Source organism: Oryzias melastigma, linkage group LG13, assembly GCF_002922805.2.
Source record: "Oryzias melastigma strain HK-1 linkage group LG13, ASM292280v2, whole genome shotgun sequence".
Classification (NCBI taxonomy): domain Eukaryota; kingdom Metazoa; phylum Chordata; class Actinopteri; order Beloniformes; family Adrianichthyidae; genus Oryzias; species Oryzias melastigma.
This window is the reverse complement of record NC_050524.1, coordinates 33490438-33505967: the sequence shown is the minus strand read 5'-3', so window position 1 is coordinate 33505967 and position 15530 is coordinate 33490438. Positions and strand designations below refer to the sequence as shown.

The 15530-nt window shown below is 47.0% G+C and overlaps 1 protein-coding gene and 1 long non-coding RNA gene across 5 annotated transcripts in view; both read right to left on the bottom strand.

The window, feature by feature from the left end:
• tbx2b (T-box transcription factor 2b) overlaps positions 1 to 3264 on the bottom strand; it is a 7643-nt gene extending 4379 nt beyond the window's left edge. The window contains exons 1-4 of one of the 4 annotated variants that reach the window (XM_024258183.2): positions 3148 to 3264; positions 2150 to 2968; positions 1289 to 1556; positions 26 to 187 (exon numbers count right to left, since the gene is read on the bottom strand). In XM_024258183.2, coding sequence (XP_024113951.1) covers positions 26 to 187; positions 1289 to 1556; positions 2150 to 2508 — 789 coding nt within the window. In that variant the 5' untranslated portion in view covers positions 2509 to 2968; positions 3148 to 3264. Of the gene's footprint in view, positions 1 to 25; positions 188 to 1288; positions 1557 to 2149; positions 2969 to 3074 lie in introns of all 4 variants that reach the window. The other 3 variants (XM_024258182.2, XM_024258181.2, XM_024258184.2) reach the window with 3 other exon arrangements.
• A 5815-nt stretch (positions 3265 to 9079) lies between these two features.
• LOC112136419 overlaps positions 9080 to 15530 on the bottom strand; it is a 36795-nt gene continuing 30344 nt past the window's right edge. The window contains exon 2 of the long non-coding RNA XR_002917342.2: positions 9080 to 10798. This is a non-coding gene — a long non-coding RNA (uncharacterized LOC112136419). The remainder of the gene's footprint in view (positions 10799 to 15530) is intronic.

Genomic DNA, 15530 nt, shown 5'->3' with positions numbered 1-15530 from the left:
GCGCGAGCCCGCAGCCTAAACTCACCTTGTCGTTCTGATACGCCGTCACGGCCACGAACTCGGTCTCCGGGAAAACGTAGGTGCGGAAGGTGCTGTAGGGGAGCTTGAGGATGTCGTTGGCCCGTACGATGTGGAACCTGGGCTGATACTTGTGCATGGAGTTCAGGATGGTCTGCATGGAGCAAAGCTTTGGAGTGAATAAACAGCGTGTTTGTGCTTGTGCAGGACGCTCATCACCAGCTTCACTCTCACTCTCTGAGCTACAGCCTCTGGCATTATGCGGAGCAGGCCGCACTAACAATCAAGACACTCGAATATAAATATCTCATTCAGTCGTTTATTTAAAAAAACAACAGCTTAATTTAAATTTGCAAAATATCAAACATTTAGTAAATTTAAAATCGTTGTTAAATTAAAAAAGAGGCAAAAATCTAGAATTTAGACTATTGTCTAAAATAGAAAACAAGCAGAAAAAAAACTTCAAACACATTTTATTCTACAACAGTTTACTCACATTTGTAAATATTAAAATGTGTGTTTGATTTCCCTGTTCTTTTCTAATAAAAAGAAAAAAAGGTAAGTCTAAACAGAAGTGGAAAACACTAACTCCTCATTTTTAAGGAATGGTTAAATATCATTAAAGCACCTTTAATAGAGTAAGAATTGATCCATTTGAATTTTATAAATTTAAATATACTTTGAAATTTTAGCACAATTTACAGAAAAATATAATAGTACTATATTACAGTGTACTGCTGGTTCAGGCTCGGAAATGTCGTTTTTTTAGCTACTCTTATCCCACTAATAAAAGCTGGTGCTTTCTCCTGTCTGTCTGTCTGTCTGTCTGTCTGTCTGTCTGTCTGTCTCTCGGTCTGTCTGTCTGTCGGTCTGCCTGCTCCAGGCCCGCAGCAGTGGGGAGCTCTGACTGGAGCAGGGGGAACTCAGGCGGTTGATAATATTCTGTGAGCTGCAGGGAAACATTAGCTCCGTGCGTGTCAGCAGCGCCTGGAACACGAGTGGCGACAAAGTGTCAACAGCTATAGACACGGGGCGTCTCATCCACGCGCATGTAATTCTACGTACGCTTGAATAATATTTCTGCAACGTCTTTGCTTCTGAAAAATATACATTTGGTGTCAGCAGAGTTCAGCCTGAGTGTTCGTCTGTTTCTTGTGTTTTCATGTTCGGCTGCAGGTTCAATGCAGAGCCGAGTCTTTATGCGTGTGTGTGTTATTAAATTATTTATCTATTTGCTTGAAGTAAACGTGTCAGAAAAGGCGGTACTCACGAATCCGTGTTTGTCCGAGATGTTGTTGGTCAGCTTGAGCTTGTGGAAGGCGACAGGCTTGGCCATCCACTGCTCCCCGGTGGCCGGGCTGTCCGGGTGGATGTACATCCTCTTGGGCATCTCCGGGTCGGCCTTCCCCGCCACCATCCAGCGGGAGTTGTGGAACTTGTAGCGGCAGTCGTCGGCCGCCACGATGTCCATCAGCAGGATGTATTTGGCTTTTTTATCCAGGCCGTTTATCCGCACCTTGAACGGGGGGAACATCCTCCTGCAGACACACACGCGTGCAGGGGTCAGACCGTCAGACGCGCCGGTGGATTGGGGCGTTTGCCCCCAGCAGCCCGTCAGTGCGCGCGTCCGCCTGGGACGGAGCCGCACATTTCCGAGCACAAAACTGCGCGTTTGAAGTGACAGACGCTTTAGGAAAAGCCAGAGCTCTGCTGCAGGAGATAAAACCTGATAACCGCTCCGAACGCCCCCTACACCAAAATCACTAAATGCCCTTTGATCGTGAAGAGGGAAATGATCTAAATAGATTCCTCTGTTTTCTGCTGGTAAATTCTGCCTCAACGCACAGATCTGGGTGTAAAAGAAAAATCTAAAATGTTCGATTTCACTGCATATTCTCTGGTTTTATAATCAGTTTTATTTTTGTTTCTCCGGAACTATAATAATTATTTTTGCAACAGACCAATAACGTGTGGAAACGCGGGCCTGTCCAGATGCTTCATTATTCTATCAGATTTGATTCTAGCGGCCTAAACTGAGATTTTTACGGGGACTTTCGGTGTAAATAATAGAAAACCTCTTTTCGGTGCATGGAGACGAACAAATACGTTTTTTTTTTTCTGGGACTCCTACCTTCCGGATTTGGTTATAACCATCTCTGTTCCGAGTTTATGGAACTGGTCCCACAGATCCTTGGCTTCCAGTGTTACTTTGGGGTCATCGTCTACTTCCTCCTCGGGCTCCAGACTTTTCATGCCGCGGAGATGAGCCGCCTGATGGTGGCTCAGGGCCGGGTGCAGCCCAGCCTCCGCCGCGCCGGTCAGGCCGTGATCCGGGATGGGCTTGGTGAGAGCCCCGGGAGGCAGGCTGAGCGCCGGGAAGAAGGAAGGCTGCGCGGCCGCCAGGAAGGCGGACATGGGGAAGTCGGTCGGCCGGTGTGCGTGGAAAGGGTGATAAGCCATTGCAGTCCCTGTAAAAACTGGATCTCTCATCGGTGCATCCACAAAAACCGAAGTGAATCAACGGATCTGTCAGCGGGATCTTCCTCCGGGCTCGAAGCGGGTTAGATCCGCGTCTGTCTGTGCGCGGCGGCGCGGCAGCAGCTCGCGGGGCGCGCGGCGTGTCGCGGGGCTGGAGAAAGCAGCGGAGGGTCGCTGCTCCACAGCTTCTCCTTCCGTTCCTCCGCCGAGCTTCAGCAGAAGCCGCGCTGTGACGGTGGAGCCGGGCTGCTCTGTGCGCCTCTCACAGGAAGGAGCTGCTGCTCCGCTTCAGTCATCCCACCCGGACCGGAGAGATGTGGCTCCGCTCACTGCAGATCTGTTACTATCTCACATGTCCTTCCTGCCTGCATCCCCAGCACTAATGAACCAAGCCCCTTTGATTGCTGATTTTACGCTTTCTGGACCAATTGTAGGCCCCTATAGGCGTGGTTCTGACAGCTCCGGCCAGACTCTGAGAGGGGAGGGGGGACAAGAAGGTGTCGGAAGCATTAGCAGTAAGAAAACATGTCAACAGAATAAAATATTAACCAATGACAGGAAAGATCGGGAAATCCCACCCCCATTTCCAGTCCAAACACCGAGCCAGCCCTCACTTTTTGGCCGGTGGAGGCATCTCCTCTCTCGGCTTACGTTTGTGCGATATCGCCTCCGGAAAGCCGAGTGTCCTCCGAGGAGCGCAGGCGCCTCCTCCTGTGTCTGCCGGAGCGGCCGTCCACAGGCTCCCCTCCTCCGAGGAGCGCCCGCACCTCCTCCTGTGTCTGCCGGAGCGGCTCACGGCAGCTCCTGCTCCATGTAGTCACACACACTCCTGATGCGGGCTGTTTCCCGCTCAGCCTGGATTTGCCTCACACTCGCCCGTGCAGGCGGCGCTCCCAGCCTCACACAGCCACCGCTCCCCCCTGCAGGAGGTGCTTCTCCGCGCGTCTTCCTGATCGGCCTGACGGGGAGGCAGACGCGCAGGAGCGCGGTCTGGAGGAGCAAAGACCGAAACTACGCAAAGAGAAAGACAATAAAAAGAGGAAACCAGATGAGCAGTGACTGCGCGTTCAGGGAGGAAGAGCGCGGTGAGTGCACTCCTCAGACAGACCGCAGAGATCGGATGCAGACAAAATTGGAAGCTCGCGCGTTTGCAGCAGTCGTTACGGAGAGCCCTTCCGGAGCTCCGGGAGGCCGGAGCGGCAGCTGGGCTTGGGTCAGACTGGGGGACAGTGCGGGGCCCCTCCCGCACTCTGCTCCTTCAGAAAAGTCCAGCGCCTGATTAAGTTGGCCTCCGCTGGTTAAAGAGCAGCTCGGCGCCAGTCGGCTGATGCGCCACAATAAGAACAATCAATTGTCTCTTTCTATTCCTCTGAAGTGTTGCGTGTGCTCGTCCGCGCGCCCCCCGCTCTGCGACCCTCTGCCGCTCCGTCAGGACTCGATGAAGGCTGTGACCCCCCCCCCCCCAACTCCTTTAAACTTGTTTTTTTCCTTTTTTTTGTTTTGTTTTTTTGTGTAACTAAACACGGAAGGAGTCGCGCTCTCGCCGTAGATTTGAGTTTCTGCGTCCATTCTGTGCATCAAACATTTTTCTTAGAACAGTTTGACGGAGTCCTACTGCAGACAGAGAGGTGACCTACGTCTCCACAGACATACTCGCGCTTTTCTGCGGCGGCGCGCACTTGTTGCTCGGCATCCATCTCACTGACAGACAGCCAGCAGGCCGACCAGAACCGAGCGTCGCCGTTCTACAACCCAATTAACCCACGCGCGCGCACACACATGCAGCCGACATTTAGCCATACGTTTCTTTGGTTTCTTCATGCACCTGACCAGAGCGGCCTTTATGCACGCAGCCTCTGCGGCTGCGCACTATTGACGAGAGAGAGAAAACGAACGGTGGCATATGGACGTGGATAATGGTTTTTCCCTCAGAATACTCAGCAGGATAATTGTATCAACAATTCTTGTGCAAATTAGTCACCATTTATTTGTTCTGCGCCTTCAACGGCACAGAAGTCTCCATTACGCGCGATTTAAAAGTCATTAAGTGGAAGGACTGCTCCGGGCTGCTGGTAATTCTTGGGGTGCTGCACTGACAGATTAGCACATCCTCTGTGTTGGGGATTAATAACAGCAGGCAGCAAATATGCTCTCCTCGCTGGTTCCGAGGGCCAGAACATTTCAGCTGAGACGGTCAAGAATCAGTGAACTCGCGCTGGAAAACGATAGAAATAAAAGCTCTTAAGGGTGTCTCTATATTTCTAATCAGACCAAAATGAGACAGAAGGTCTGCAGTGGGGATGTGAGACATGGACGCGCGTCACGCCCCAGCCTGGAGCTGGGTTCAGATCAGACGGGAGTTCTGCGTCTCAGGTCCATGTTTTGTGTTTTTTCCGTGTCCTTGACGCGCCCGCTCAATACTGCGCACAGCACTCCCAGATGTGGAAAAGTGCGTAAAAAGCGTCTTCCTTCCCGATGATTTGGCTCCAGAAGACATCCGCTTCACAGGCGCTCTAATTACAACAAACCGGAGCGTTTTGCGCCATGTTCGTTTAGAATCGAGTATTGTTTTTTCCCCTCTCCTACACATTGTTCCCTTCTTCCTTACATCTCTCCATCTTCTCCTCCCATCTCCCTGCATCATCTCCCCGGCTATATTTAGCGGCTAGACTGAGGCCTTGGCGCCAGACCGTTTAAGACCTGTCAAAGTCCCTCATATTTCCTCTTGTCACATGGAAGCCCGGCGACCAGCGGCCCTCTCCTCCTCCTTCTCCTCATTCTCTCCTTCCCTCCTCCTACTCCTCTCCTTCCACTCCTCCACTTCCTCCTCTGCCTGACGGCACATGTCAGTGCTGACTTGTGGAAAAGTCTAGCATTTCCAGCCTGTCCCTCACAGAGGAGCGCACGCGCCCCTTGTTTGGAGCAGCGGAGATGCTGCTCCGGGATCAGGTTCTGCTGGCACACAAACATTTTCTCTGGATCTGACTTCATGATCAACCCAAACTACATCCACTCAGATCCGGTTACCATGCCAACTCCCATGATCCCGCGTGGGGACGTCAGCTTAGGTATGACTGGCAGGTGTGGGAGGCCGCAGGCGGAGTACCTAGTGGTCCACAGCGGGCTCCTCACGGAGCCGGACAGAAACCAAAACCCTTCCCCGTTAGGAGCCGTTTGGGGCCTTTGTGAAGGACAGAGACCGTCACGTGACTCTGAATCCACGCAGCTGCGCGCGGCCGGTACACTTATCAAGGGAGTGACAGAGTGAAAATTCCACGGTGGTTCAGATATGTCATCATTACTGATGTTTAAAAACGTCCTCGAGGACAATTATATTATTTTAAAGAGTGTGCGTGTTTACGCGCGTGGCCATGTCTCCATTTACGCCAAATGTTAAAATGGAATCAAACTTTAATGATTATTTTTTCCATCTTTTTTTAAACGTTGAGGCGCGAGATCTTTCTGGTGTCATCACTGTGATCATCTTCATCATCGATTGTAGTCACGCACGTCAGGATTTAGGCTCGCACGTGCGCGCATCGGGGGCTCATCTGGAGGATCTCACATTTACAGAGTGACACTTTCTGGAAAAAATATGTGAAAAACTTTGTGTAAATACACGTTTATGCATTTGGGTCGGTTTTTATTTGGGAGTTTTATTTAAAATGTTGCAATGAAATGAAGGAAATGTTTCCCGGCTGTGACTGCGAGGCGGATGATCACAACTGAGTTTGTGTGTTTTTATTTAGCGGAGGACAGAAACGTCTCGCTTCCTCCTCCTGTCATTTGCTTTCCTCGCTATGTTTCTAATATTTTTCACAGAAACTGGCGGTCAGAGACAGTCTGCTCTGCAGATGTGCTGCAGCGCACGAGCAGCGGGAGCGCGCACTCACATTAGCAGCACGAACTACCTGTAGGCCTCTGCTGCCGCTGCTCCTCTGCGGCTCCTCCGCTGCATCTGAACACACGTCCGCTCAAACCTGCAGAAAACATGTTCTTCAGACTTTAAAAACCTGTATCTAAAGAAAAATGTGGAAAAAATTATCTAAAAAACTGGAATGTTGAGCAGTGGCGCGCGGGAATGTAGGTATGTGACAAAAATGTTCAAATTAGGTTGATTGTTCTGATATTTGTATCACTGGAAATGGCTGAAGGAGACCATCGAAACGGTATAAAGATCATCAAGATAGCTCAAAGAATAAGAAAGTTATGGGACGTTAGGTGATCAAAAGTATTTTATTCATGAATGAACAGCTAACAGTGACATTTTTGGGACCAGAAACAAAGATTAGAATTTTAAATTGTCATAACTTTCTCATCACCTGTCCAATCCACGAAAGGGGTTTATTGTTGGAAAGCTAATCAAGCGATCATTAGACCCCCCTACATTTAAACTGGGGGCACTTTTTCCTGCATGCGTCTGCAGACGGACACGAGCCTGAAATGAGTCTTAGTGAAACCAGAAATGAATGTAGGCTATTCCGTTTTCTTTATGAAGACACTGATGTTATTACGCACAAAACTGATGGAAATTCATAATGCAGCTCCGTCATTTTGATTCGACTCATCCAGGACTATTTGTTTAACTACATCGCAGTATTTTTGATTCTTTCTCCTTTAGTCGTGGAAAGAGTTTCCTCTGACCTGAAAACGACCCGCAGAGCTGCGCTGTGCGCAAATGCAATTTGCCCTGCTTCTGTTCTGTGCGTGTCTGGCATTTATCTGGTGCCTTCAGGTGACTCTCGCGTTATCTGGGCGGGTGCAGCAGCGGAGACACTGACAGGTATTTGCAGGAAACAGAACAAACCGGCGCTGCAGACAGCGCCTTTTACGCATTTTGCTCTAAAAATGTTTGTCGGTGGAATCTTGAAATAGTGGAGCCTCTCTCAGTGAAGACTAAGGAGGAGGAGGATGCTGAGACACTCGCCTCGGAAAAAACATGTAGATTAGTTCATCTCACAGAATATTCCACAGCTGCGTGAAAACAGCAGCAAAGGGAACGCGGAGCATCCTCAGCGCTCACAGTGAGCGGATGTGGCGCAGACTCCTGACTCTCCATTCTTCTGAAAGTCATTATTCCCTCCAGCAGAAGTCCTCGGAGCCCACCGCGCGGCTGCGCAGACACGCTACCCGGATCTTCTGCTGCAGGTAGGATCTTATCTGTCAGAATCCACCTGTTCCACACTTTGACTCGTGCTTCACGCGAGTGTTCCGGAGCTCCTCCCCCTTTAACGTCATCTCTCTCCCGCAGACTGAACAGCCCCGGTGGTCCCGAGTCAAAGCTGCAGATCCGGCACCAGATGAGGACAGGCAGGCTTCCTCCCCTACAGTGGTCTGTGCGTGACCGTCACCGCGTTCTTTACCCCGCAGATCAGGTCTGTGTGCAGCAGAAGTGCAGGACAGTCGAACCCAGAACCCAGGAAACAACGTTCCTCTGAACTTTCAAATTCATCTATAAGTTGTTTCTTTATTTTAGGCAGCACCAATGACAGCTGAAAAAGAGTAAAGTAATAATTTAAAAGAAGGAAAAATTAATTAAACAAACAAAGTTAAAGAAAGAAAAAAAGAATAAGAGGAGCGATATTCGACTGTGTGGGTCCTCCGAGTTATCACTTAGAAGGAAATCGGGAGTAGAATAAGACTGTTTGGAGGGAGGGATGAGTCTGCAGGGATGAGCATGTTGGCCTGCAGGTGTCACCTGTTCTGTGCTCTTCTACAGGGAAAGGTGTGGCTCTTTTGAAAGCCTCCAACTAAGTTTGCAGCAGTGAATTCCTGAAAACAGGAAGGTCACCGAGGCTCAGAGAAATGCTTCAAAAGATGAAGTTTACCACCAACAGCAACCTGCTACAACCAAGACAGGATGACTTCTTTCTGCCCTCTCTCTGCTGGAGCCGATCTGACCCCAGATGTGAGCAGAGGTTCAGACTGGCAGCGTGGCTCCTCCTACAGCGGGTAATGATCACATCTCTTGATTCCTGCTGTTCTTCTAGCTGCTGGACCTTCAGGGATCAGGACTGCAGCTGCACGCTGGAGGTCAGTGCTCTGGACCTGGACTCTGTACTCCTGGAGCTCCTTCAAGAAGAGCTTCTGGAGTCTTCAGTCAGTGAGCAATGTTACAAAAATAGATTTTTAGAATGGCGTTAAGAAAAAGCAGAATGGTTTGAATCAACATGTGAACGTTTGATTGGTGTGTGAGAACTTGGTGAAATAAAATCTTTTTGAGAGAGCAGAATGTGGTTCTGTCTTGCCTCACCACGAAGCTTCAGTGCTCTAGGCTGTAGAGACTCTGCTTCCACTCAGTCTCACTTTAATTCCACGACTGTGGAAATATTCATACAACAAAATCCCACAAACAAGAACACTGGACGAAAACACAACAAACGTGTCTGACTGTAGAGCTACCAATGCGGTCTGACATTTTCTGGACTCTTGGGGTAGAGTTAGAGCTGGCCATAAAAAGTCCCTTAAACAACACTTTACTGCCTGTTAAAGATATGGTAGTAATTAGCAGCTGTGCTGTGAGCTAATGGTCACCTCAGTGGCTGAGAAGGAAAAGTGCAGAAGAAAAGAAGAGACAGTTTGATCCTTTTAACGTTTCATTTGTTTGTATTGCATGATAGCTGGAAACAGTAACATCAACAACAAGCTTTTTGTGTGAGTTAGAAGATTGTGGTTCTGGACATCCACCTCAGACACAGTCAGTCTGTAATCTCCCCTTCTGTTTTACGCATTCTGCAGCCTTTCAGATCATCAGTCAATATTTGTGCTACTACCAAATATTTCACAAGAGGCTGAAATAAAATTTGTTTATGTACAAAATCCAGAGAGAGGCCTCTGAAACTCTGCAGAAAGACTGAGCGAATGATTTGGAAAAGACACATCTCAATTACTCTGTAAACATCTAAATTATCCCTCCAGTGTCACATAATTACTGCTTCTTTTGTCAAATGTAATTACATCAAAATCAAAGACATGAAAGAAGCAAATTCAATCAAAAACATTAAGTGAGAACCATGAGAGCAGCGTCACATGCAGGCAGACGCTGCTGCTCCACAACTGTCTCTGGACACAAACGTGAGGATGCTGATGAGTGTGGAGGACGGAGGATCGGTCTTCACAGCGAGGTCATGAGCGGGCGAGGGGGAGGCCGGGGGCAGGGGTGTCCCAGACAGGAAGCACTTATTTTAAATGTGTACAAAAATCATTCTATGATCTCTGGAATACCGATGCTCCCCTGATGGAGAATATGTGCACACAGTCCTCTAATCCCACACAAATAAAGTGAGGTTATTAAATCACAACAGTTTCAGCATAAGCAGAGTGGATAGTTTTAGTGAGAGTTTGAGCTGTGCGGCTGTTTCAGCCCCTCTGGAACACATTTCTTGGTGGATCGTGAAGGTTTCCAGAGGAACCTGAAGCTCCGATCATCCTCACAGAGCGCTGTGTGCATGTGAGAGGCAGCCAGGGCTGAACTCAGCTGTAGCTCTTCACCTCTGCTTGCTTTCACATTTAGACCGACATGTTTCTGTAAAAAACAGACTGTTATCATTTGTCTGCCTCATCAGGAGTTTCAGTTGGACTTTTGCTAGAGTTTTGCTTTTCTATCTTCCTCTGTGAATGCAGATAGTTCTGTCTTTAACCTGCAGGGTATCTGAGCCCCGCTGCTGACTGCAGGGACATTTAACCCTTTAACATCACTGGGGACGCTTAAACACAAAATCTAACATCCTGTAATTTTTCAACCGCTAACACAATCAACGTAATTCCAGCAGATTCTGCCGGCCGCTTTTCCCCTTCAGAATCTACTGGAATGATCGTGTTAATGGTTGAAAAGTCAAAGAAAATCAAAGAAGAAACACTGGAGCTCGGTGTTAAAGGGTTACGGGGAAACAATTATCTGTGATTTTGGGAATGATTGTGAAATAAAAAACTGGACAAATATCAAAGACGTGGGAATCTTTCAATATCTTAAAAATCTTTATATTCAGACTTGAGAGGAAGAAAACTTCAAGCTGCTGGACGTTCACTGATCGCTTGAGCAGATACAGCTGAGCAGAAACACACACCCAAGACTGTACAGGTAAACCAGTGGGTGTGTTTGGTGGATGGGGGGCGGGGGGTCAGGCAGGTTGGACGGTGGGGGAAGTGGAGCTCTAGGGGAAGTTGGTGGGGAAGAGGCTCAGAGGCTGGCTCTCATTGGTGGGCAGCGGGGAGCGGTAGCCTTCAAAGTTGCGCGGGATGCTGCCGCTGGTGGAGCCGGAGCTGTTGCTCAGAGTCTCGATGCTTCCCTCCCTCTGCAGCTCTGCAGGGACAGAGACACAGACACCACTCAGTCATCATCACAGTGTTCCTGCATCACTTCCCACAGACAGGCACAGCAGACACCTGAGGGCCCCAGGCTGAGTCCTCCTGCTGGGGAGTCTCACTAACCAGCAGGTTGTGTGGATGTGAAGATCCTCTGCACTGCAGCTGCAGCTCAGAGCTAAAGAAGGCTCAGAGACCTAGCATTGTGGCTGCAGACATCCGCTCTGGCCTCAGACTGGTTTCCTCAGCAGGTTGGGGCTTTTGGCGGTCGGTGAAGCTGGGCAGGGTTAGCATTAATGTTTTGGCTCATCAGTCTTAAATGTGGCCTGTAATTTACTGTTGCAGACTGGATTTGAGGGGGCATTCACACTTAATAATACATGACCTGCTTCTCCTGAGTGAATGGAAACTCTGCCAACACTCTTACTTTGGAATGTGTCCGTCTTATTTTGAAATCAGACGTTTGGCTCCATGAGCCTGCAGAGCAGTCACATTGTTCCTGCTGAAGACCTGCTGACCACTTCTTTATTTCAGATGCTGTTTTAAAAACACTTCAAAATGGGACCAGAAGCACAATCACCAACGGTGGAGTTTGAATGTTCTCCACGCCCACCATCCAAAAACATGCTTCATAGGTTCACTGGTTACTCTAAATCACATGTGTCAAAGTCAAGGCCCGGGGGCCGGATCCGGCCCTCCGGATCATTTTATTTTATTTTATTGGTATTAATGACCCGATGTTATCTTGAGCTCATTTCTAACTTGTATAATTTTAACAAAATATATTTTTATGAAGAGCAAAATATTGAAAGTTATTTAAGGTTTAAATTGATTTATTTTGGAATAATATTCCTGCATTTTTATTATTAATAATTATGTTAAAAAGTCACTGTTTTAAAGTTTAAAAAATTTAGATTCTGCTAGCTTTTTGGACTTTTTGGCATTTACTAAGAATTTAGCTAACATTTCAGCTACATGCTAGCTGTTTTGGCTAATTTAGGGTTTTTTCAGTTTTTTAGGCTATTTTGAAGTTTAGGTATTTTTTCAGCTACATTCTAGCTGTTTGGCGAACCTAATTTTTTTTTGTTTTTTTAGACTAATTTGGCATTTCAACATTTTCAGCTATCAGCTTCAGTGTTTTTAACTATCAATTTCAGCATCTTCAGCGGCCAAATTCATCTTACAGCATTCACACTAGCATTATCACAGGTAATGGTGTATATGTAGTTCAAAATTATGTTAAAACGTTTATATTTTTAAAGTTTTGTAAATGTAGTTTCAGAGTGTTCAATAAATGTTTATCCTGTTCGGCCCACGACCTAAGGGGTGTTTTGGATTTTGGCCCCTTGTGGGATTGAGTTTGACACCCTGATCTAAATTGCCCCTGGGTGTAAATGTGAGTGTGTATGGGTGTGTGACTGAGGACTGGTGACCTGTCCAGGTGTATCCCGTCTTTGGGCTGGACTCCGACAGCACCGTGACTCCAAACGGGACAAAACAGTGGAGAAAATGGATGGATGGACTTCAAAATGAGAGAACTTCTTTGTCCCTGCAGGTTTAGTGGACTACAATACTGACTCCTCTGCAAAGCACAAACTTTGCCCTTCTCACACACTCCTTTTTCTCCATTTTCCTGTCTTTTTAAACCAACGTAAAGTATTAGCTAGCACTCACCGCTGTAATTCTTTGCCTGCTAATGTTAGCTGAACCTCTTCTGTTCTGTGGAAGTGAATATCAAATAAATGAAGATAAAATATTTTTTATTGCAAATGAAGTCTTAATTGAGGAAATAATAAAACTGTAAATGTATACATTAAATGTGCCCAGAATGCTGTACAGAGCTAATTGATTTGGAGTGCCCATTAGCAAACCTGCGCTGTGTTTGGTGTCAGGGAGGGTTCTGTTGGGGATCAATAACCTCTGCAGGGAAAACTGGACTTTCTGAAAGAGGAAAAGCTGCTGAAGCCCAACACCGTCCTCAGGAGGCTGCACCTGAACAACATTCACCTTTCTCACACAGCATCAGCTCATGATGAACTCTGTGGATTTGTTGTCATTCGGCTGCACACCCCCCTGCCCCCGCTGCGGGCTGACCGGGCGGCTCTGCTCCGGATCTCTCCATCAGGAACTCATTACTGTTATTATACGCTGTAAACCGAATCCGCGGATACATGGACGGAGTGGCGTGCTCTTAAGTGGCAGCAAAGCATGAAGACTGTGATGCATGTAGTGCACAGTGATGTCCAGCAGCTGTTGGGCTGCGTTTCATCTCCGGGCTGCTCTGTTGACAGTGGACACCGTCCTACAAACACTCAGCAGTTTGCCTCCATTACTGAATACAATCATCATCTCTGAGCGCGGGCAGGAGCATGTTCCTGACGGCCTCTGTCCCTGCTCTGCCACAGTGAGGAGATCAAATGATGGTTTTGGGGTCCACCTGAGGCCATGTTTGCCCCCCCCAAAAAAAAAGGATTCAGGCCACACTGTGCTTTAAATACAGAGAAATAGTGTTCTTAAAGTTATTGTTTTATCATGAAGTGCAAAACCTGGCAGGTCAACAGTAAAAGGATCCAGTAAAGGATCATGACTGCAGTTTAAAAGTGTAAGTGATTAATGAGTTTTGGCTTTAAAGCAGTTTTTGAGCCCAGAACGGGGCTGTTTTTAGGGATCAAGAAGGATAATGCTTTTAGTTGTGGTGCAGACATCAGCAGGGTCACACATCTGGGCTGCAGCAACCAAACAAACCCTGGAAACGGCTCAAATATTTAAAAAAGAAAAGAGAACCAAGCTAAGAACCCATGAAAACCTGGAAGGGTGGACGAGAAGCCGTGGTCTGAGCATGACGGCAGTAGGATTGGGACAAAACATCTGTGCATCCCTGAGCTGGATGAGAGGAGGAACCATCCCACCAGTGGACTGAGCAGCCTGCGGGGGGAGTGTCATGAGCTGGGCGGAAAAACTGCTGATCACGTGAATATAAGAGAGCTTCCCTGACAGTACATGCATTTCTCACAAGTGCCAGATTGTTGAAAAAAAGGTAGAATCAAAGCTTCAGACCTACAAACGTCTGGACCTGAACTTCTCCCAGGATCACTCTGACTTATTGGAAGATACTTCACATGTATCCCCACTCTCTGGGATACAACGTCATAAATATTGGAAGAAATACACAAACATATAACCCTAGGGCTATCCTAGGCATGTTTACATTAAAGTCATCTGGACCCACAGGACAGCGCCCTCATCTGTTTTTTTCAATTATTTTTTCATCTTCACTGGTGTCCATGGCAGACATAAAATCCTGTCCACCTTTGTCATGAGAATGATAACACGTCAATTTAAGGCTTGGGTCATCTGGACCCCAAAAGACAGCACGAGGGTTGAATGGAAATTCAACGAGATAAAATAATGACCTTGAAAGAATGTAATGTCGATGTGTTACAACCTTTTATAAACAGAACGCAGTTACACAAGTGAAAACATTAAATGATGACAACTTTCTGCTGAGCATCCTAAAGTGAGGTTAGTCAACTTGGTGCATTTGCTTGGCACACATTAAAAATAGAAATTGAAGAGATTATATTGGATCTTTTTTTCTTATTTCAAACAACTGTGAGAGGAAACTCCAGAATCAGTTAGCCCAGTCTACCAACAAACCTTTCTGTCTGCAGATACAGCCTGATAAAAGCTGATTGCACTGCAGGTATGTCTGCTGTGAGCCACGCTTTAGCTCCAGCGTCTGTACCCGGACACAATGTCATTCTGGCAATTCTCTGCACTCAAGTCAACATGGAGCCACGGTCTTACACAAGCTGACTGAACTACACTTAAACAGGGCTGCATAAGAAAAACAATTCGTCTGAAGGGCTTTTACATTTCCTGATGTATTGATATTTCATCTCAGTGTGTTCAGTAAGTGCTGGAGAAGCGAGGATGCTGGTGGTTCTTTGTTGATGACATTTACTCTAAATAACCTGAAGATGAAAAACATAATAAAAGATGAAAAGTACCAAAAATAAACTGTAAATTCTTTGTAATTGTTGTTTAAAAGAACCACTTTACAAAGCAAAGCTAACATAACAGGCCTGGACTGCAGGATTTGTGCTCCCAGAAAGGTTTGAAAATAATTTGACCATAAATAAAATCTGTCCTGTAATCATCATCACGGCGCTGTTTGGTGATAGTATGTACCACACCCGGCATAGACAGCAGACGGAGAAGGAGAGACTTCTTCTGGAGATTAGAAAGAAATCACCGCCAAACATGTTGGATCCTGTTGGACCATCTCCAAGCAGCTGGATGTTCCTGTGACTGCAGCTGCACATTTTTAAAACTTTCTAAACTCAGATTTGTCATCAGTAAAACCTTTTGTAAAGGAAGTGTCTTTAAAGAGACTCTTTACGGTCCATGCGAGTGTAAGAGGCTGACACAACCAACTTGGGTGACATGTTGAAGTTAAAGCAGAACGATACCAGATAGACTCATCAGGAACATTTGCAGAAACTGGTAATTTACCTTTTTATGCAGTTAGTGTGTAATGAAACATCTTTGAGCTGAAAGGACGGAACCAAGAACAAGCTCTGCTCTTTTTTACGGGTGCAGAAATGAAGACTATCCAGCTGGATACATGGAGGAGGCTGGTCTGTGGACTGCATCAAGACATGAGAGGGCTCAGCTTCAAATCTCTACAGCCTCCACTTATAGAGCAGGAAACCTGACCCCCCCCCCCC